Here is a 24524-nt window from a genome sequence, read left to right as displayed (position 1 = left end):
AGGATTTTATCTGCCCACTCCTTAAGCTCGGGTGGACACTTTCCTTCTTTATCATCTTGAAAAGCCTTCTTGTAGAATAGACTCCGAGTATCTTCTTTTGATAACAAATTGCTCAAATCTGACATTGATAAACATCTCTCTAGATTACAATCTCTGTGGGAATGACCCTTGCTTGCTTACTATACTATCATTTGATTTGTGCACTTGCAAGGTTTAAATATTGTTGTTAAAAGACCCTTGCTTGCTTACTATACTATCATTTGATTTGTGCACTTGCAAGGTTTAAATATTGTTGTTAAAAATTACCAACAAGTTTTTGGCGCCGTTGCCGGGGATTGTCAATCTAATTGAGTTTTGTTTTCAATTTTCAGGTATATGCTGGGTCGTCGTTCACAGAGTCACGAGCTTATACCATACGACCCTGAACTAGAGAACACACTTCGTTATCTCCGTCGAGATAAAAATAAGCAAGATACACTTCCAATCAAGATGGGAGACGCGTTGGAACTTAACAACCTCACCCGACCTTTGAAGGATTTCACGGTTCCTAAAGCATTGGACCAGCCGTCTTGCATTGCATATCCAGCCACTACAACCACCTTTGAGATCAAGAGTGGCACCATTCACCTTTTGCCACAATTCTATGGCAAGGTTGGGGATGATCCTCACATACATATCAAGGATTTCTTTGCTGTGTGCGCAACTATGCACAATGGAGGGATTAGTGATGAGGCAATCAGATTGCGTTTGTTTCCATTCTCACTCAAGGAACAGGCCAAGGAGTGGCTCTATTCTTTACCTAGTGCATCTATCACCACATGGACAGCATTGGCTTCCAAGTTCCTTGCAAAGTTCTTTCCAGCTCAAAAGACTAACCATATTAGGAAGGAGATCATGGGAGTGCAGCAACTAGATGGAGAATCATTTCATGAGTATTGGGATCGGTTTCAAAGACTCCTAGCTTCGTGCCCTCATCACCAAATTGAAGATTGGCTACTTATGCAATACTTTTATGAGGGATTACTTGATTCGGAGAGGATGATGGTTGATGCTACTAGTGGAGGAGGCTTGATGAACAAGAGTGCTACTCAAGCTAAGGAGATGTTTGAGAACATTGCAGCAAACTCTCAACAATTTAATTACCGGAGAGCTCCCCCAAAGAAAGCAGGTGTTTATGAGGTAAGTGCTAGTGATATTGGTCCTCAAATAGCTAATTTGACTAACCTTGTTAAGCAATTAATCCCTCAAGCACAAGTGTGTGTCGTGTGTGCTAATCCCGGACATCCTACGGAGTCTTGTCCAAGTTTGTATGGTGATGGAGAAGAGATGGCTCAAGCACACTATATGCAGCAACAAAAGCCAAGAAACGATCCTTTTTCTAACACCTATAATCCGGGATGGCGGCAACACCCTAACTTTGGATGGAAGAACAACCAAAATGTGCAAACAGCCCCAGTTCAACAAAATCAGTTTGTTCCTCAACAAAATGCACCACCACCTCATGGGCAAGGTAAGTCTTTAGAAGAGTTAATTAATTCTTTGGCATTAAGCACTCAAGGTTTTATGCAGGAAACAAGGCAAACACAGGCACAAATGTCTACAGCAATCAAGAGCCTTGAAAACCAAGTTGGACAAATTGCAGCCTCCTTGAGTCAAAGAGAGCCAGGAAAGTTCCCAAGCCAAGTCATTCCAAATCCTAATGGAGGCCATGAAACAGCAAAGGCGATTACTCTTCGAAGTGGAAAAGAGGTGGCAAATGTTGACAAGGAGGAGAGAAATTCAACCAAAACAGTGGCTGCCCCCTTTTCCAAGCTTACGGTTCCAAGTGACAACTCTAAGGTAAGTTCTCTTGTGAATCATTCGATTACTCCAAAAGTTCCTTTTCCTCGTAGGTTTTTGAATTCAAAGAAGGAGCAAGTTTCAAAGGACATTCTAGAGACTTTCCGAAAAGTGCAAGTGAACATTCCCTTGCTTGATGCGATCCAACAAATTCCAAGCTATGCAAAATTCCTCAAAGACCTTTGTACAAATAAGAGAAAGTTCAAGGAGCATGAAACCGTGGCCTTGAGTGAAGAAGTCTCAGCTGTGCTATTGCGTAAATTGCCTCCTAAACTAAAGGATCCAGGGAGTTTTACTATACCTTGTCTCATTGGAAATCAAAGGTTTGAACATGCTTTATTAGACTTAGGTGCTTCAATTAATTTGATGCCTTTTTCTGTTTTTGAATCTTTAAATTTAGGTGAGCTTAAGAAGACTTCCGTGAGCATACAATTGGCTGATCGATCAATCAAGTATCCTAAGGGAGTCTTTGGAAGACGTTTTGGTCAAGGTGAATGAGCTAATTTTTCCAGCTGACTTTCTAGTGCTCGAGATGGAGGAAGTTCCTATTCCTGGAAAAGACCTTCCATTGATTCTAGGACGTCCATTCATGAGAACAGCAAGGACAAAAATTGATGTGTATGAAGGCACTCTCACAATGGCATTCGATGAGGAAACCGTGGAGTTTAAGGTATTTGATGCTTTAAAATATCCTAACGATGATCATGCTTGTTTTTCCATAGATGTACTTGAACAAATGGTACAAGAAACATTTAGTGCATCACAAGGAGAGACGCCATTGGAGAGGGCACTCATCCAAAGCCCCGAAAGCAGTGAATAAAGAAGGGAACATAGCCGTACTTGAAGCTGGTGAATATACTTGAGGCCTTGCCTCCCCAAAGAGGTAAGTTTAACTCTATTTTTGAGTCTCTTCCATTATCTACTAATAAGCTTGTTCCCTCTATTGTGAAGGCACCACAAGTTGAGCTAAAACCCCTTCCGGAGAACTTGAAATATGCATATTTAGGTGACAAAAAGACGCTGCCTGTGATCATTGCTTCTAATTTGAGTGCATCCGAAGAAGACAAACTAATTCGAGTTCTAAGGGAGTACAAGACTGCCCTAGGTTGGACCATTGCAGACATCAGAGGAATAAGCCCTACAAAGTGCATGCATAGGATCCTTTTGGAAGGAGAATCGAAACCTACAAGGGAAGCCCAAAGGAGGCTGAATCCAGTGATGAAAGAAGTCGTTAAGAAGGAAGTTTTGAAGCTTTTGGACGTGGGAATTATATACCCCATTTCGGATAGCAAGTGGGTGAGTCCCGTCCAAGTTGTTCCCAAGAAATCCGGAATTACCGTTGTGAAGAATGAAGACAATGAGTTGGTGCCTCAAAGAATTCAAACGGGTTGGAGAGTATGCATAGATTATAGAAAGCTCAATACCACGACACGTAAGGATCACTTTCCGTTACCATTTATTGATCAAATGCTTGAGCGTCTTGCAGGTCATAGTCATTATTGCTTCTTGGATGGATACTCCGGATACAATCAAATTGCCATAGCTCCGGAAGATCAAGAAAAGACCACCTTCACTTGTCCATTTGGTACGTTTGCTTATAGGCGTATGCCTTTTGGTTTATGTAACGCACCTGCCACTTTTCAACGTTGCATGATGTCAATTTTTTCTGATATGGTGGAGGAGATAATAGAGTATTTATGGATGATTTTTCAGTTTTTGGTGATTCTTTTGATATTTGTCTTCACAACCTCTCTCTAGTGTTGAAAAGGTGTCAGGAATGCAATTTAGTGCTCAATTGGGAGAAGTGTCACTTCATGGTACAACAAGGTATTGTATTAGGTCACATTATCTCTTGTAGGGGAATTGAAGTGGACAAGGCAAAAATCGATGTTGTGAAAAGCTTGCAGCCCCCAACAACTGTGAAGGAGATTAGGTCATTCCTAGGACATGCAGGGTTCTATAGGCGTTTCATCAAGGACTTTTCAAAAATATCAAGGCCCTTATGTCGATTGCTTGGCAAAGATGTGGAATTCGAGTTTAATGAAGCGTGCTTGGCTGCATTTAACAAGCTTAAGGAGCTTTTAACGTCTGCCCCTTGTTATACAACCTCCAGATTGGAATTTTCCCTTTGAGTTGATGTGTGACGCCTCGGATTATGCAGTGGGGGCTGTACTTGGACAAAAAGTGCACAACGTACCACATACCATCTATTATGCCTCCCGGACTTTGAATGATGCTCAGTTGAATTACTCAACTACGGAAAAGGTTGCTTGCTGTTATTTTTGCTTTAGAGAAATTTAGATCATATCTTATTGGCACTAAAGTAATTGTATTCTCTGATCATGCAGCGCTTAGGTACCTTTTCCAAAAGAAAGACGCTAAGCCAAGGTGATTAGGTGGACTCTCTTGCTTCAAGAATTCGATTTGGTGATTAGAGACAAGAAAGGGAGTGAAAGCGTGGTGGCTGACCATTTGAGTAGGCTGGTGCAAGGATCCAATGAAGAAGAGGACATGCTTCCTCTAAGTGAAAGTTTCCCCGATGAGCAACTCTTCACCCTCGAAGCCAAGGACCCTTGGTACGCTGACATTATCAATTACAAGGCTTCAAAACTGATTCCGGAGGATCTCACTCGAGCTCAAAAGGATAAGCTTGTCAAAACGAGTAAGTATTATGTTTGGGATGATCCATACTTATGGAAATATTGTCCAGATCAGATTGTTAGAAGGTGCGTGTCCGAATCTGAATTTAATTCTATACTTACCTTTTGTCATTCATCTGCATGTGGTGGACATTTTGGTCCTAAGAAAACAGCCCTTAAAGTATTGCAATGTGGTTTTTATTGGCCAAGCTTGTTCAAAGATGCATATACTTATTGTTCCACATGTGATAGATGTCAAAGAACCGGTAACATCAGCTCTAGGAATCAAATGCCTTTAACGCCTATTCTTATTGTTGAAATATTTGATGTGTGGGGTATTGATTTTATGGGACCATTCCCTTCCTCTTATGGCTTTATTTACATTCTCCTTGCTGTTGACTATGTCTCTAAATGGGTGGAAGCAATTCCTACCCGGACTAATGATTCAAAAGTTGTTTTGAGCTTTGTGAAGGAAAACATCTTTTCTAGGTTTGGAACACCAAGAGCCATTATCAGTGATGGAGGCACTCACTTTTGCAATAGGTCATTTGAGGCACTTTTAAAGCGGTATGGAATTACACATAGGGTCTCGACACCTTATCATCCCCAAACAAGTGGACAAGTGGAGATTAGTAACCGAGAAATCAAGCAAATCTTGGAGAAAACCGTGAGCCCTACGAGAAAGGATTGGAGTTTGAGACTTAATGAAGCATTATGGGCATATAGGACAGCTTACAAAACCCCCATTGGTATGTCTCCTTTTCGTTTGGTTTATGGTAAAGCATGTCACCTTCCGGTTGAGCTTGAACATAGAGCATTTTGGGCAATCAAGAAATTCAATTTCGATATGAAAGAGGCTGGAGATGCAAGGCGACTCAATTGAATGAATTGGATGAGATGAGGAATGATGCTTATGAGAGTGCACGGATTTACAAGGAAAAGCGAAGGCATTTCATGACAAAGCCATTCAAAGGAAGACCTTTGAAATAGGGCAGAAAGTCTTGCTCTTCAATTCACGCCTTCGGCTATTCCCAGGTAAGTTACGTTCTAGATGGTATGGTCCTTTTGTTGTTACTAATGTTTTCCCTCATGGTGCAGTTGAGATTCAAAATGACAAGATGGGAAACATATTCAAAGTGAACGGACATCGCTTGAAGCCATACTATGAATCTTTTGAGCTTGGAAAAGAGAGCATGCTTGTGGATGCACCACCCCCATCTATTGTTTAATCATCTAAAGAACCGTGTCTGGCTGAAGACTTTAAACTTAGCGCTTCTTGGGAGGCAACGCAACCATTCTTAACTTTTGTTTTAGTTTATGTGTGATTTCTCATAAATTTTCAAATTTTTGTTTTTGTTATGTTTTGGGTCATCAAACAATGGATTTTGTGTTCCAAAGAAAAATTTTCACATTTTTATAGCCCTAGGGTGTTTGCAGCATGTTTCAAATGTGTTCCATAAGTTTTTTTGGTCATTGGCTGAGTTTAGATACCAGAAAACAGAAAAATAGCTTTTATGTTCTTATTTTGGTCAAAACTAGAATTTCTGCTTAATTTATTTTTTGCTGTTTTTCAGGTCAATTCGATGCCACCAACATGTTTCGAATGGTTATTATGACGATTTGGACCAGGTTTGGGGGCCTCCAATGGCCTACATTATGTTTTAGGATGATTTGAAGCTCAAAAAGTCCTAAAACACTAAAAACAGCAGCTGCTGTTCTGCCCAGAATTTGAAGTTTTTCGTCACCAAAGAGGTTTTAGCGACGGTGTTCATCAGATTTTTCGTCACGAAAGAGTTTTTTGCCGCGGTGTTCATCAGATTTTTCGTTGCTAAATGTCAGATTTCCAGATTTTCATGATTACATATTCAGCTCAATTTCGTTCCAATTTCATCACATTCCGTGACTTTTAGGAGCTATTACTAGTCCGTTGGCATTCAAAGACACAAGTTGTGGGTGTGTGAGTTCGTTGCCTTGTTTATCTCCTCTCACTTCAACAAATTCTTGCCCCTCCGCACACCTAGAAAACCCGGGAAGTCCTCAAACCCTCTCTCTCTTTAATTGATTATCCATTAATTTATTTCTTTATTTTACACATTGAGGACAATGTTTATTTTAAGTTGTGGGTGATTGAGTATTGTCTTGTTTCTAATTTTGTCTCTCCTTAAAATATATTTAAAAAAAAAAATCAGAAAAATGTCATAAAATCAAAAAATATTTTCTTTTACTTTGAGTCTTGTTTTTATTTGTTTGTAGTAGTCACTTCCCAATTCTATGATGAGATTGAATTTTATTTACAAGTTACTTTCAAGAAGTTGTGAGCATGACAATAATTCTTTACATTATCTTTGTGTTAGCCTTATTCTTGTGATTAGACTTGGTAAATCTTTTTGCACATAGCCATATTAATATGATTTTCGATTGGAGTTCACATGATTTAAATTCGCAAATAAGGCTAGTGTAGACTTATACAACCCTTATTATGTGAGCTTTTGAGCCTATCTCTTTCTTTCTTGAGTGTTATATACTATTCTATAATTTTCTCGCCTACAAGTCGTTGTGATCTCATTATTCTTTGTTTTGGCCAAATACTTGAGGATGTTTAAATTGTTTGCTAGAACTACTTTCATTATTTATTTGAGGCATATTTCATGAACCACATGGATCCCAGGAAGTGATATAGGCCTTGTTTCATTCGTTTGAGCCTTTCTAGCCAACCCATATCAATTTTATCCCTAGTCAACCCCTTGTGCCTTCTATGTAAGCCTTTATCATTCTTTACCCAATTCTCCTCACCTTAACCTTTTGTATATTTATCCTACACCCTTTTAAGGAGCTTTGTAGAGCACTTTCATGGTTAAGGGAGAATTGCACAAAATGTTCAATCATGTGTATATGATACTGTTTCAAAAAAAAAAAAAAAAAGAAGAAAAAAGAAAGTATGATTCCGAAGCCTTTCAACTCGAGTTTTTAAGCCCGAGGAGTGTTTTACACTTAATACCCTAAAGCTATTTAGCTTGGGAGTTATTGGCCTAACACTTGTTACATGGGTTGATTAGAAAGCTAATGGAGTTAGAAAGAAAAAAAAAAAAGTAAAAAAAAAAAAAAATATTTAAGACAGTATCAAGATAAAATTGTGTGCTAAAGTGCAAGATGTTATAATTTCATGGAAAGCTTTACTTAGCCCTTAGACTTCGTTTGTTCATCCATATCTTTTTCTTGTTTCACCCATCACCCTAAGCCCTATTTCAACCTTAGTGAAAGTCCTACTTGATCCAAGGAGAAGTGTGATTCCTCAGGTGGAGAATAGGTGTGGAAGGACTATGGTCGGATGGTTTAAATATTTTCAAGTATGCGATATCTTCCCATGAGATCTTTTATTCATGTCTTGTGCTTTTATTTCAATTATGTGAGTACATCCTATTGCTTTGATTCTTCTCACATACATGAGTGACATTACCTAGTCAAATTTCGAGTGTTTTCATTGGAGTGAACATCCTTGGTGAGAATTGAAGTTAAAGCTTGTTCTTATTTGGTTATTTAACTTTTGTGAAGCTTAAGTCGTGGTTATATTAATGTTGGCTATTTCACACACGACACTCCAAGTTGTTCAATTAAAGTTTGGTTAACCCTTTGATAATGTCTTGAGTTAATGTTGCTTATTTCTTTGAAGTGAGTTAACCGTTGGTGATTATCTCTGAGATCAATATTGGGAATTTAGTTGTTTGTTTGTTTTGAGTCGTTGTTTTTTTTGGTTTTATTTTCCGTTTTGTTTTGCTCGAGGACTAGCAAAATCTAAGTTGTGGGTGTTGAAAATTTATGAGAAATCACACATAAACTAAAACAAAAGTTAAGAATGGTTGGGTTGCCTCCCAAGAAGCGCTAAGTTTAAAGTCTTCAGCCAGACACGGTTCTTTAGATGATTAAACAATAGATGGGGGTGGTGCATCCACAAGCATGCTCTCTTTTCCAAGCTCAAAAGATTCATAGTATGGCTTCAAGCGATGTCCGTTCACTTTGAATATGTTTCCCATCTTGTCATTTTGAATCTCAACTGCACCATGAGGGAAAACATTAGTAACAACAAAAGGACCATACCATCTAGAACGTAACTTACAGGAATAGCCGAAGGCGTGAATTGAAAACAAGACTTTCTGCCCTATTTCAAAGGTCTTCCTTTGAATGGCTTTGTCATGAAATGCCTTCGTTTTTCCTTGTAAATCCGTGCACTCTCATAAGCATCATTCCTCATCTCATCCAATTCATTCAATTGGAGTCGCCTTGCATCTCCAGCCTCTTTCATATCGAAATTGAATTTCTTGATTGCCCAAAATGCTCTATGTTCAAGCTCAACCGGAAGGTGACATGCTTTACCATAAACCAAACGAAAAGGAGACATACCAATGGGGGTTTTGTAAGCTGTCCTATATGCCCATAATGCTTCATTAAGTCTCAAACTCCAATCCTTTCTCGTAGGGCTCACGGTTTTCTCCAAGATTTGCTTGATTTCTCGGTTACTAATCTCCACTTGTCCACTTGTTTGGGGATGATAAGGTGTCGAGACCCTATGTGTAATTCCATACCGCTTTAAAAGTGCCTCAAATGACCTATTGCAAAAGTGAGTGCCTCCATCACTGATAATGGCTCTTGGTGTTCCAAACCTAGAAAAGATGTTTTCCTTCACAAAGCTCAAAACAACTTTTGAATCATTAGGGTTTGGGATGATCCATTTCTTCACATTCACGTAACATGTATGAAACTGTCTTGTCTGCACGTGGGCTAACTTTACTTGTAATACTGTACCAATTGGCTTGGTAGAAAATTCTAGAAAAATCACAGATTGAACTTCAAGATGTTAGCTTTCATCTCCAATTGGCCTTGCTCTAAAATTCCTCCGAAAAGTTGATTTTTCCTTAAAAAGCTTCTAAGAGCGCAGAAAAGCTGAAAATCAGAAAAGTAAAGTAATAAGCCCTTTTTAAATCTAATTCTCCTACAAAACCTAAGTAAAAAGAGTACATAAATGAGTATATTTATGGACTTATCAAAATCATAGATGTGCGCAGGAGATTTTGCTCTCACAGAAGCTACATAGAATGTACGAGAAGTTATAATAACTTTACTCCGAAGCAAACCATTTGGAATAGCATTTACATTGCATTCCAAATCTTGGTTGCTCCAAACATTATCTAAAACGAGCACAAACCTCTTTTGTTCAAGAAGTAGTCTCAATTGCACTTTTGGATCTTCATGATGATCTGGTCCCTCCCTTTTGCCTTTCGAGTCAAATTTGCTTAACATGTTAAGTAAGAGCTCATGGAGTTTCCGGGCACACAAGTCACACGGCACATCAATCCAAGCATGGCAATTGAAAAACCCTTGGACCCTTCTATTTTCAAAAACATTCTTCAACATAGTGGTTTTGCCAGAGCCGCCAGGACCTACAAGCGAAATGATGGTAAAAGGCCTTGAGTTATCTCCTTCCACCAACTGTTTGATGAGTTTCTGTCTAGGCTTCTCAAACCCCACTATTTCTTCCTCTTCAAGAAAGAGATGAGGCAAATGATTATATCCCCTTCCGGCGGTGCTGGAACTGTTAGTATATGCAGACCATAATCTTGCATATTAATTCAACCAGAAATGTAATAAGATTCAAAGAAATGCATAGAGATTTTCAGAGAGAAAAAGAGTAGTGAATTTAGAGATAGAAACTTGGAGAAGAAGCTGGCTATCTAAATTAGCTCAGCTTCAAAACATGCATATATTGTGATTCTGACAAAACCGTTAGGAATAGAATATTCCTCATTACATCACTCAATCTTAGCCATTCATGCTCTACCCTATGAGATAATGACAAGTAGCATAAGCTAAAACATTCTCTGTTGTACACTTGGACTATGATCCAACGCAGCCTTTTAAAGAGTAGAACCTTCCTATTCTAATTACATTTCCGTAGACACACTTATACACCAACACTCCCTTCTAAGTGTTGTGCTGAAATGACTCCTAGAGCTTTCCTCAAATACTCAAACCGATCTCTTGCCAAATGCTTAGTGACAATATCAGCAAGGTGCTCTTCAGTTTTGCAATATAGTAGATCAATCTCACCATCTTGAAGTGCATCTCGAATGAAATGAAACCTTCGATTAATATGTCTGGTTTTGTGATGATGAATTGGATTCTTTGATATAGCAATAGCTGAAGTGTTATCACATAGCAATTTAGTTGGTTCTACTTGCTCTTCCCCAAAGTCTGATAGCACAAACCTCAGCCACATAGCTTGTGCAGTAGCTTCTGCTGCACTCATATACTCAGCCTCTGTTGTTGAAAGAGCAACACTGCTTTGCTTGATTGAAGCCCAAGAAAACACACCTCACCCCAAGTTAAATGCATAGCCGGATGTGCTCCTTATGTCATCTTCACTTCCACTCCAATAACTGTCATAGTAACCTATTAGCACTGCTCATTTTCCCTTCTCATAAGCTATTTCATAATTCATAATGCCTTGAATATATCTCAGCACTCTCTTTGCTGTTCCCATGTGCTTCTTGGTTGGATTATGCATGAATCTAGCCAAGAGGCTTGCTGCAAACATGATATATGGTCTGGTTGCAGTCAGGTAGAGCAAACTCCCCACCATTTGCCTATACAAGGTTTCATCTGCTAGTTCACTTCCATCCACCTTTGAAAATTCTTCATCCACATCCAATGGTGTTGCAACAGACTTGCAATCCTTGAGTCCAAACTTGTCAAGCAAGGTCTTTGCATACTTCTTCTGGTGTAAGAAGATGCAAGTATCAGTTTGTAGGACTCCAAGACCAAGGAAGTGATGAAGCAATCCTAGGTCAGTCATCTCATATTGTCTCATCATATCATTGTTGAATTCAGCCATCATTTCTTTTGAACTTCCTGCGTAGATGAAACAATGAGAATACCACTTGTAGACATCTTAGTGTACAATTTAGCTTCACTTGGACTCCTATAAAAACCAGTTTTGATGAAGTAGGAATTTATCTCTTCATACCAAGCTCTTGGAGCTTGTTTCAAGCCATATAAAGCCTTTTTTCAGCCTATACACCTTATCTTCACTTCCTTGTTTCACAAAACTAGATGGTTGATCCACATACACTTCTTCATTTAGCACTCCATTAAGAAATGCCGACTTTACATCCAATTGAAACAGTTTCCAGTTTCTCTGTGCAGCTGCCACCAAGGTTCTCCACAGTATCAATCTTGCCACTGGTGCAAAGGTCTCATTGAAGTCTATTCCAGGCTTCTGAGAATATCCCTTTGCCACTAACCGTGCCTTGTTCTTCTGCACAGATCCATCCAAGTTCAGTTTTGTCTTATAGACCCATTTAACACCAATAATTGGTTTGTCAGATGGTCTATTCACAAGTTCCCAAGTGTTATTTTTGTTTATCATTAGAATTTCATCTTCCATAGCTTTCTTCCAGGACTCATCATTTGCTGCCTCTTCAAAACTCTCTGGTTCTATAATGCACATATTGCATTTCTCATAGATTTCTGCAATACTCTTGTACTTGCAAGGTGTGTGATCAAAGTCTTAGGAGCTTGGCATTCTTTCTTGATCACTAGATTCAGCACTAGTGTCAAATGTTTCACCTTCTTCAGCTTGTACTTCAGAGTTACTGCTGCTTCATTCTTGCCTTGCTTACTTGAAGTTGGTTCAGCAATTGGAATCATCACACTTCTTCCCTTCTGTGTATCCCAATCCCAGCTTGCATTTTCATTGAACACAACATCTCTAGACACAATTATCTTTCCAGTTTCAAGACTATAAAGTCTGTACCCCTTTTCACAACTTTCATAGCCTAAGAAAATGCACCTTTTGCTTGTCAAATCCAGCTTCTGCCTTTGTTGACTTGGAACATGAGCATAGCACAATGATCCAAACACTTTCAGATGCTTAACTCCAAGCTTCCTTCCACTATAAGCTTCAAATGGTGTCTTCTTATTCAAAGCTTTGGTTGGACACCTGCCCAAGATGTAAACTGATGTATTAACTGCTTCAGCCTAAAATTCAAGATGAATATTCTTCTCTAGCAACAAACACTTTGCCATTTCTACAATAGTTCTGTTTTTCCTCTCTGCTACACCATTTTTCTGTGGTGTATATGGAGTTGTTAGCTGCCTTTCTATGCCTATATCTGCACAGAACCTGTCAAATTCCACTGAGGTGTATTCTCCTCCTCGATCACTTCTATGCTTCTTTAATTTATAGCCACTTTGCAACTCCACAGTAGCTTTGAATCTCTTGAACACACTCAGTGTTTCAGACTTTTGTCTTAGAAAATAAACCCAACACATTCTTGTGCTGTCATCTATGAAAGTGAGAAAATATCGATTTCCAGCTTTTGTAGTTGTTTGAATTGGACCACAGATATCACTGTGTACAAGCTCTAGAGGGGTTGATGCTCTAATAGAGGCTTCCTTTGGAAATGACTCTCTGTACTGCTTGCCTAGAATACAACCTTCACAAACTTCTGTAACATCTGTAATCTCTGGCAATCCCACAACCATTTCCTGCTCTTGCAGTAATTTCAGACTGCTCATATTTAGATGCCTCAATCTTCTATGCCACATTGCAGTAGAGTGACAAACACTAGCCTTGTAGGCAAGATACATGTCAGCCTGCAATTTCATTGGGAAACTTCGGTTGCCTCTCATTTGTATCCTTGCAATCAAGTTGGAATAGGAACTGTCATTGTAAATCTCCACCTTATGATCTCCAAACACCAAGTAATAACCATGTTCTATCATATGTCCCACACTAAGTAAGTTTTCTTTCAATCCAGGCACTAGCATGACTTCTTTGTTGTACTTCTTCCCCATTTTGGTTTCAACCACAAGACTGCCCTTACCAGTGACTTCCACAAGCTGTCCAGTTCCCATTTCAACTTTTGCAGTCACATTTCTATCAATGTCAACAAGTAGATCCTCCCTTCCTGTCATATGATTGCTACATCCGTTATCCAAGTACCATACCTCATCACCTCCTTTTATACTAGCATTAGTTGCATTGCTAGCATAAAACATAGTTGGAGTAGCATCTACTTGGTTGGCATAGTTGACTTGCTGTGTTGGTTCCTTACTGTAATAATCCTTGGCTATGTGACCAAGTTTGTCACAATTGAAACACTTTGGTTTTCCTTTGAATCGGCACTCTCCAAAGTGTAATTTGCCATAGTGCTTGCAAGGATTTTTAGCACCATCATTTGTTTTGTTCTCCCACTTCTTGCCTTTTGATTTCCAACTCTTGTTTTACTTAGAAGATTGATCACCAATTTTAACTGATTTGGCATCCACACTGAGACTAGCAAATGCCTTCTCAGTTTTGTTTTCAGAATGTCTGTCCAACCTTAATTCAAAGCTCTTCAATGAGGCTACTACCTCTTGTACTTCAATGATATTCAGATCTCTTGAATGCTCAATAACAGAGCAGATAGAATCATAGGCAGATGGCAGACTAATGAGCAATTTTTAAACAACCCTTTCCCTAGGTAATTCCTCCCCATAACTTCTCATTTGGTTTATCAAATCAAATAGTTTAGTAACATAAGCAGTTAAGGATTCATCATCTTTCATCCTTGTATATTCAAATTCTCTTCTAAGACTTTGTAATTTAACACTTCTTACCTGCTTATCTCCATGGAATTCTTGCTGCAGAATGTTCCAGGCACCTTTTGATGTCTCCTCATGAGAGATTCGTGGGAATATCTTATCTGAAACTGCTCCTTGAATCAATCCAAGAGCCTTAGCATCCGTCAGGAGTACCTCAGCAACCATGTATTTCCCACTACCATTTGATTCTTCTTTCTCATTTTTCTTAGTATCAGATTCATCTGACTTCTTCATATCTGTACTATCAAATCCCTTTATCACCAAATCCCACAGTCCATGAGATTTGAAGATGGTCTTCATCCTTATGCTCCAGAAATCGTAGTTCTCACCATTGAAAATTGGTGCTCTCAATTCACCACCACGTGACCCAGCCATGTTAAACTCAGATCTGCAAAACTCAAGCTCAGCTGCAGCTTCGATAGCTTACCACTAAAACGCCCAGTATTACTTGATCAAACCTGGCTCTGAGGCCATGTTAGTATATGCGGACCATAATCTTGCATATTAATTCAATCAGAAATGTAATAAGATTCAAAGAAATGCAGAGAGATTTTCAGAGAGAAAAAGAGTAGTGAATTTCTGAGTGAGAGAGCTTGGATAAGAAGCTGGCTATCTAAATTAGCTCAGCTCCAAAACATGCATATATTGTGATTCTAACAAAACCGTTAGGAATAGAATATTCCTCATTACATCACTCAATCTTAGCCATTCATGCTACCCTATGAGATAATGACAAGTGGCATAAGCTAAAACATTCTCTGTTGTACACTTGGACTATGATCCAACGCAGCCTTTTAAAGAATATAATCTTCCTATTCTAATTACATTTCAGCAGACACACTTATACACCAACGGGAACTTGGTCGGCCTTCTTGGTCACGTCTCAGAACTTGGTGAATTGACTTAGAGCTGAAAGAAAACTAAGCTTGTTGTCGATGATGTTTTTTATTGCGGAGGAGAACTCATGGCCTGCTTTCTGTACTGAGGGGTCATGATCATGAACAAAGTCGTGAAACTTCTCAGATAATCCATTGCTAGGGAAGTGATGAGGAACCTTAAGCATGAACTTGTCAAGAACTATTGGAAATTAGGAACGTTATTAAATTGTTATTTAGTTTCCTTTTATTAGTTGATTGTAATTGATTTGGAGTAGTCTCCAAGTAACCTAGTTTTCCTAGTTAAGCTTGTAATATCTCTATAAATACTTGGCCTTTTGGCTCTATCAATAACAACAGAGAATTATTCTTCTTAACAAAATCTCTAATTTCACATGGTATCAGAGCACCGATTCTAGGGCGTCTCTTGAAACTTTTTACAAACCTTATTTTCTTCACAATCCGATGTTTCACAACCCTAGTTGCTAATCTTTGAAATCCTCTGCCAAATTGAGAGTCGTTGGAGCTTTTCATCCCTCACCCATGATGGGTATTCATCTTGTACAGTCGTCTTGTTCACCCTCTCCTCAATGATCAATATTTTATTCCCGCTACCAAAGCCATACCATCCCACAATTCCTACATCTAACTAAACCAACAGTCGCACCCTTCTTTGGCGCTGCAATTTCCTTATGTTTTTCATACCTCCGAGTATTGCTCTATATACAAATCATATTGAGCCATCTCTAGTCATGCTCTTAGTTGCAATCAGATTGAGCCCTTGTTTTCTTGTCTACTACGCTTGCCACAACCACGCCATCTTTGGCCTTCATCGAGCCTACCCATCATTTTTTTAAGTCGTCTACGCTTGCGTAGACCGCGCCCGTCTTCATTGCGGTTCCTTTGTGAGCCTCGTCGCTGCTCACTGAGCCGTTTATTTCCTCCGTGAGCCTCATCAACGCTCACCGAGCCATCATGTCTTTGGACAACCCACGACATCTCCAACAAACGCAAGAGGCTCTACACTAGCACCACCACTGTTGACCAGCCACTGTGTTCATTGATCCCTCTTTCATCATTATTTTTCATTCTCTCTTCTCTTTTTCCAAATCTCGACCTTCTACAAGCTTCGGATTTGAGGGGCAGATATGGGAGATAGACACATTGTCACACATCAGCTAAACACAGGCAGTTGCACACCATCATCAATAGCTTCCGCACAATTGCACCAGCAACATCATCAATCGGTTGCACCAGGCAACACCATCATTCAGCTGCCCCAGCAGCATCATTATTCAGCCTCAAGATAAGGCATCATCAACAACATTTGTTGCACATTAGCAACAAAATCACCATCGTTGCACATCAGCAACATCAACAACAACCTCCATACATGCAACATGCACTGAACATCAGCACAACTTTATTTGGGTTCTGCTTCCTTCAACTCACGACTCATACATCGTCGGATTTGAAGAGGAGCAACAACCCCCTTTATAGCAGCACACCGCTGTCCCATTTGCCTCCATTACAGCAGCGACATAGCTGCCCCCTTTACAGCAGTGACACCACTACCTCTTTATCAGCAACCTTTGGGAGTAACACCTTTCACAATCTCTTGTGCAAGTTGAACGTTCTTGATATCCACTCTCCAACTTGAGGGGGAGTGTTGGAAATTAGGAACGTTATTACATTGTTATTTAGTTTCCTTTTATTAGTTGATTGTAATTGATTTGGAGTAGTCTCCAAGTAACCTAGTTTTCCTAGTTAAGCTTGTAATATCTCTATAAATACTTAGCCTTTTGGCTCTATCAATAACAACAAAGAATTATTCTTCTTAACAAAATCTCTAATTTCACAAGAACATCCTCAATTTCATAAGCTATGTTTTGGATCTCTTTTACACGAGTTTGAAGCACTTCAAGGTCTGATGATGATGATGCTGCTGAGTAATCCCTTAAATGTGCTCGCATCCTCTCTAAACATTTCTTGGCGTTTTCGACATCATCATGGACATTGTGAATTCTTGAAGGCTTGAGTTTGTGGTAGAGTACTTGAACGGCAATTTCAGCCATTAATTTGTGGAGAAAGACCAATGTTTTGAAAGGCGGCGTAGATACAAAGCGTTTTATCCGCTATGCGAGCGTAAGCCTTGAAGCGTTGAGGCGTAAGCCTTTTGAACATTAATTTATTCTAATACACAATTAAATTATACTACTAATTATTATTGAACCCTGATATAATGTATTAAGTATAATCAAATATAAGTACTAATGGTCTCATTCATGCATAATAATCAATCCCTAAATCTAAAATATTTATTCAACATAAAAACAAAAACACAATTCAGTTTATATATTAGGGTTATACTATAAATAAATATATATATATATATATATATCCACGTTAATATATTAATTTAGGAAGAAAAAAAAAAAAGGGTAAGTAGTGGTGTTTCAGTGAAAAAGGGTTAGTGGTGTTTCAAAGTGAGGCGTTAAGCATGTTGGTTGTTAAAAACAAAAAATCATGATTTAAAAATAATAAAAAAGGCATCTTGAACGCGTCGGTTTCTTTAAGTAACCTCAATGCTAAACGCGTGCGTTTTATTAACTATATGAAACGAAGTCGTTTCATTGCCAGCGAACCCTTAAAAACACGCTTGGTCATCTTCTTCCTCTCGCAGCCGCTTGCGAGCGGCGCCTTCGTCCGCCTCGCCACCGTTGCCACGCCGCACGCCTCTCACGCCTCGCGGCGCTAAACGTGCAACTGCTAAATAGATGAACGCTTCAGCGATTTCTTTCCGCCTCGCTCCGACGCCCCAAGCGCGCTTAGGCATGCCTTTGAAAACACGAGAAAGACAAATTTCCGAGTTCTTAAAGACTACGTACCTGCTTCAAAAAATGCAGAAGAAATTAACGACTGAAAGAGACAACAATTACTTCATTGCTCATGATAAAAGGAAGCTTAGAATGGTATGATGCATGACCAAGACACACACTTTGTAAACTAGAAGAATGATTTGGACGTTGAGAGGTTAATGGAAGAAATTTGGTGGATGAACATTATAGGAAGAAAGGTTCTGAAATAGTATTATTTTGATGGGGATGATGAAAGTGTGGTGGTGTGAGCACAGATTTATAGAGACTGAGAAGCTGTAGATATTTTGTATGTAGAATAGATACAATTATACTAAAAGATATTTAGTATGTATGTAATCAGAAAAATATAAATAAATAAATATTGCGTGTACCATTTTTACAGAATGTGAGGACTGTGGTAACCAAATTAAGTCAAAACCCTAGGTCAAATAATTCATTCCATTTGGGGATTATTTGACCTAATTGGGAATTAATCAACCTAATTGGGAGTTACTCAATTTAATTGGGGGTTACCCAATTAAATTGAAGACTACCTAATTGGGTTGGGAATTGATTCCTAATTCCTACCCCGATTCTCAATTAAATGAGGAGTTACCTAATTGAAATAAGATTTGACTTGATACCTACCACAATTAGGGATTTGATTTACCCTAATAAATCAAATCCCTAATTGATCAAATCAATTCCATAAAGGGGAGGAATAATTCCCTTCCATCTACGGAATTATTCCTCTGAAACCCTAGCCTCCGAGACCATTATAAAAGCATAGCCACACACAATGGTGGAGGTACGTCTAAATTCCTACTGAAACTCTGCAGAAATCATTTCTCACAAACCCTAGCCACCACTTTCTTTCTCTCCCTTACACAAGGCTCCGGCCACCACACACGGCTCCGGCCACCCGGTTTTCCTTGAAATACCTTACCTAACTTAGGCATCGGAGGGCCTTTGGCCAACACCCCCCGGGTGTGGTCCTTTACTCCGATCTGCTTTTGCAGGGAGAAAGAGAAGCGGAGAAGACGAAGGAATCTTTGACGAATATTCTCGTGGGGAAAATCATTCCCTCCAAATTGGTGCTTTCATTGAGAGCACGAGTTATACTCAACGCGTGCTCAAGGAATCCGTTCCTCCTATTTTCCAATCCACCGAAGCCTTCCAAACAACCATGGTTGGAAGCATGAAGACGAGAGGCAAAACCGCCGCGATGGCTAGATCCGCGACGGCCCAAAGCCACTCCACCCACGGTCCCGCAATCGACATGGTGGCACCACCACCTCTCACCACCGCACCGGCCACCGCCGCCGAATATGGTGGAACCTCTCATCAAGGTGGGCTTATTACCACCGCCGACTTAGGCCCGGTCTTGGAGCAACTTCAAGCGATCCTTCATTGCCTCCACGCTCGACACACGCTCCGCCGCGCCTCAATGAAACCTAGCCCGTGTGCAATTGGGCTCCACACACTTCTCTCCTCACGATCCACGAAGTCAAGCGGACCTTAGTGCGAGAGTTGACCAGCTAGCTCAGAGAATGGATGACCAAAGCGATCTGATGAGGCAACTCCTCCACCAAATCAGCTTGGCTCAAAACCTTGGCCTTGGACAACTAGGCGAAGAGAGAAGGATGGACGAACGCACCGGCAGGCAGCTCAACGGTACCCGGTAGGTCAAGCGGAGTAGGCGGACAAGGCGAGGACAACAACTTGATCGGCCTGCCGACATGTCACAGAGCATCCGCGAGCCCCACTCGGGCGATTAAGTTCGAGGAACAACATGCGCGAGAGGCTAGGCCCACGACTTGACGTCCACGCCCGCTTGGGACCGCGGGAAATGTACTTCAAAGGCTAGGCGCCCAGGGAGGACAATCGGACAACCATCGCAACGAGGTCGTGAAGAAAGGCGCTCAGCTGTCCACTCGCAGACGAATGTTCACGAGAGGCTACGTCCCCAGGGTGGTCAACCGGATAATCCTCACAATGAAAACCACGAGGAAGGACGCTCCGCTGCTCACTCACGAAGAGACGGCTCTCGTCGACAAGCTATGGAGAATCTCTCGCAAGCGCAGTCCACCAACACACCGCCTAGGCAGCGCAGACGAGAACGTCGACCCTCGCGACCGGAGGAGTTCGATCAACGCGTCGCCCGAATCGCGAAGGTCGCCAACATGATCGACCAGCAATGTGTATGGAGGACGTTGAAAAGCTTATGAATGACCGACTTCAAGGTCGAAGACTGGTGGGAACACCGGCGATGCACTACGCAAGGAGATCGACCGAGCAAACTCCACACCTTTCCCGCCAAAATCGAGCGGCTGCTCCTCCGGCGATTCTCCACGCCTTCGTTTATACACTTCAAAGGGGACTCCGATCCCGAGAGCCACCTAAAACACTTCAAAAGCGTCATGATCCTCCACAAGGCCGACGACGCGTTGATGTGCAAGGTATTCGTAGTGACATTGCGAGGAGCAGCACAAGATTGGTTCCACACCCTGCCATCCGGGTCGATCAACGACTTCAAGGAGTTGGCTTACGTCTTCACCAAAGAGTACACCTCTTAGAGCGATCAAGAAGAACCACTGACCACACAACCTGCGCAAGAAGTCCGAAGCGAATCCCTTCGAGATTACATCAAGAGATTCAAAGCAGAAAAGGCCAACATTGTAGGATGCGACGACCGAATCGCGTCATCTGCCTTCAAGAAAGGCCTTCCAGCTGAACACGACTTGTATCGCGGCTGACTATCACTCCCGGCCAAACTCTGGCGGAGGTCTCGCGACCGCGGGCGCTACGCGCTCTGGGATGACGATCGAATCGCCGCAAAAAGTCTACTAAGCAGGAAGATCAACCAACTAAGCGGGCAGGTCAAAGAAGCGATGGATTTAGCAACAAGAACAAGGATAAGCGCAGGTCACACCCACAAGGAGACGCTGCAGGCAGGAGAGAACTACACCAAGTTCAGCATCCCCATACATCAAATCTTAGCCCAAGTGAAAAACAAACCTTGGGTAAGAAGACCGCCACCCTTGAAAGGAGATCCAGACAAGAGGGATACTAGCAAATATTGTGCCTTCCATGGGACACACGGGCACACTACCAACAATGCCTCGCTTGGAAAGCACACCTTGAAGAACTCGTGAGAGAAGGTCACTGCACGGAGTTCATCGCGGCGAGCCATTCAAATTGAAGATCGAGACACCGCCAAGAACCACCCGAAGGTCATAAGGATTAACACAATCCTAGCCGGCGCCAAGGAGTCGGGGTGACCAGGCAAGGAAAAGAAGAGGAAGATCAAGCAGGCCACTATGATCTTCCAAGTCTCGATCGGCCTTCTACCAGTGAAGACGATCCTATAATCGGCTTCCAAAAGAAAGATCTGATCGGCCTCGACATGCCACATAATGATGCCCTTGTTGTCAGCATTCAAATCGCGCAGGCCATGGTCGACCGAATCCATGCGAGACGAGGTAGCGCGCCAATATCCTACGACTAGCGGTCATCCGGCGAGATGGGCTTGAGGCAAAATCAACAAATCAGCCAGATCACGACCGGCTTTAATGGTGCAACAACGGTTACCGTAGGCACGATAGACCTCGACGTCTATTCTTCACCTGTAATCTGCTTGCAAACATTCATGGTCATTGATGAGGTCTCACCCTACAGCGGCATGCAGGCGGGCCATGGATTGGCAAGATCAACGCCATCACCTCGCCACACATCAGAAAATTCGGTACCCAATCACGGGCGGTGTCGGCCAAATCAGCGATCGGGCAATGGCGAGAAATGCTCGCCAAGGGCTAAAGAAAAGCAAACAAGCGCAATTCCTCCTGTGAGCGGCGGTCGAAGGAAGTTGAACAACCGAATCTTGCTATCTTATAGCAATCAAAGCATCGAGGACCAATCCGAAGAAATCCGTCCCGAGGTCTTTCTGAAGAATGATGGGAACACGAGGAAGACGCGTTGAGTTAATACCCTTGGATCCTGATCGCCAGACAAAAAAGCGCGGATCGGCTCGCGCCTAAGCCCTGACGAGAAGAAGGAGCTTACCACATTCCTCCAGAATAACAAAGATATGTTCGCATGGTCACCGTCGGACATGCCCGGCATCGACCGAAAATCATCGCCACCGAGGCTCTCGTCAACCCTAGCGCAAGCGGTGGCGCAAAAGAGACGCAACTTCGCTTTTGAGCGGTCGCTATCATCGGCGAGATTGACAAACTTCTAGCTGCCGGCTTTATTGAGGAGGTCTCCTACTCGAGTGGCTTGCCAACGTGGTTCTAGTAGCAAAACAAGAGAAGGGCAAGTGGAGAGTCTGTGTCGATTACACTGATCTTAACAAAGCATGCCCAAAAGACAACTTCCCATTGCCGAGGATCGACCAACTCGTGGATTCAACCAGGCAATCACCTCGACTTCATGGGCGCTTACTCGGCTATAACCAAATCTTGATGCACACGGATGATAAGGCGAAAACTTCTTTCATCATCGAGAGAGGGACCTCTGCTACAAGGTCATGCCTTTTGGGCTGAAGAACGCCGGAACAACCTACCAAAGGCTGGTGAATAAAATCTTCAAGGAGCAAATCGGCAAAACTATGGAGGTATACGTGGACGACATGCTGGTCAAGGCCCCAAAACGTGCAGATCACCTCAAAAACCTCGCCGAGGCATTCAGCCTGCTCCGCCAATATCGCATGAAGTTGAACCCTAGTAAATGCACGTTTGGGGTATCCTCCGGCCGATTCTTGGGATACTTAGTCACACAACGAGGTATCGAGGCACACCCACGTCAGATTAAAGCTATTCTCGAGATGAAGTCGCCCTCCACAGTGAAGGAAATACAAAGTCTGACGGCAGAGCAGCGGCCCTCAACCGATTCCTCTCGAGATCAACCGACAAGTGCAAACCATTCTTCAAAGCTTTGAAGAAAGGACAAAGAGACAAATGGGATGAGGAGTGCGAAGTAGCTTTCCAGAGTTTGAAGACTTATCTCACTTCACCACCTCTGCTCTCAAAGCCAGTCCTTGGTGAGGACTTGTTCGTGTACTGGCATGTCCAACTCACCTGTCACTCGGCTCTCATTCGAGAAGAGTGGGGCCCAACATCCGGTATTCTACACGTCAAAAGCTCTCCTCGATGCGGAGACTCGTTACCCAAAATTGGAGAAACTCATTTTGGCTCTTGTAGTTTCCGCGAGAAAGCTACGACCCTACTACCAAGCTCATCGAGTCATCGTCATGACTGACTTTCCTTTGAGATCAATCCTGCACAGACGCTTCTCGCGACTCATGAAGTGGGCTATAGAGCTAAGCCAATATGACATCATCTACCGGCCAAAAGCGCAATAAAAGCCCAGGCTTTAGCAGACCGTGGTAGAGTTCACCCCATCAGCCGAAGAAGAGAAATTGGTCAACAAAAATAAAGAAAATTCAAGAGCAGATGGGACATCCGCTGGACCTAGCCAACTTGGAGACACGTGGCAGTGCGGGTAGACGGAGCGTCAAACCAAAAGGAGCTGGAGCGGGTGTCGTCATCATCACCCCGGATGGAACCTTGTTGGAGCAAGCTATCACGCTTGGCTTCCCGGCCTCGAACAACGAGGCGAAGACGAGGCATCGCCGGCCTGCGCTTGGCAAAGGAACTCGCAATCAAGAAGCTAGCCATCTACTCAGATTCCCAGCTGATCACGAATCAAGCGTCAGGTGAATACATGGCGAAGCACCCAAGGATGATCTTGTACCTTGACAAAGTCTAGGAGTTGTTGAAGGCGTTCCTTACCTTCACCATCCAACAAGTACCCCGGGCAGAGAACGAGTATGCAGACGCACTAGCCAGCCTAGGGTCAGCACTGGATGCCTAGTTCAGATGCTCCATCCTGGTCGAACACCTTGACCGACCAAGCATTGAAGAAATATAGCCAATCGACATAATGCAAATTGACGAGGACCCCAACTGGCAAGACCCTATCATCGACTACTTAGCGAGTGGGAACCTACCAACGGACAAGTCCGAAGCTAGGAAGGTCCAGTAGAAGGCCGCGAGATACTATATGCACGGCAGCAAGCTCATTCGCAGATCATATTCCGGTCCTCATCTCGCCTGCATAAAATACCCTCAAACACTTGAGGTCCTCTACAAAATTCACGGCGGCGAGTGTGGCAACCACTCTAGGGGCAAATCACTCGCCTAGAAGGCTCTAAACATAGGCTACTTCTGGCCTACCATGCGCCACGACTTCGCTGAATATGTCAAAAAGTGTGATCACGCCGATACAAGCCGATCCCTAACCTGCGTGCCGAAGTTGACCATCTGCAAAATAGTCCATGGCGATTCATGCAATGAGTCATTGACTTAGTGGGTCTCTTACCACCCGTGCCCGACAAGAAGGACATGGATGATCATCGCCACCGACTACTTTACTAAATGGATCGAGGCAGAAGCTCTATCCTCTATTAAAGAAGCCGATGTGGAGCGATTCATCTGGAGAAACATCATCTGCCGGTTTGGCTGCCCACAATGTCGCCCGCGACAACACTCACAATCCATTGGCGGCAGATCACCACAATCGATCGCCCATAAGCGGCGTCCTAAGGGAGACGCAGGCGACGACCAAAGCGTCGCCGGAGACGCAGCCCGTAAGCGTCCTAAGGAGACGCAGGT

General features: G+C 42.2%; 1 protein-coding gene across 1 annotated transcript; it reads left to right on the top strand.

Moving 5' to 3' along the window:
- Nucleotides 1-375: 375 nt before the first annotated feature.
- On the top strand, nt 376-5707 carry LOC148918736 (uncharacterized). Its single transcript, XM_089047966.1, is given in 7 exon segments — nt 376-2307; nt 2309-2672; nt 2675-3530; nt 3698-3925; nt 4275-4565; nt 4731-5227; nt 5577-5707. Coding segments are annotated over 7 exon segments (4299 nt in total).
- The last annotated feature ends 18817 nt before the right edge of the window (nt 5708-24524 follow it).

The sequence above is a fragment of the Prunus mume genome, linkage group LG3, assembly GCF_029339155.1.
Source record: "Prunus mume cultivar Tortuosa linkage group LG3, ASM2933915v1, whole genome shotgun sequence".
Classification (NCBI taxonomy): domain Eukaryota; kingdom Viridiplantae; phylum Streptophyta; class Magnoliopsida; order Rosales; family Rosaceae; genus Prunus; species Prunus mume.
This window is presented reverse-complemented; position numbering and strand designations above follow the sequence as displayed.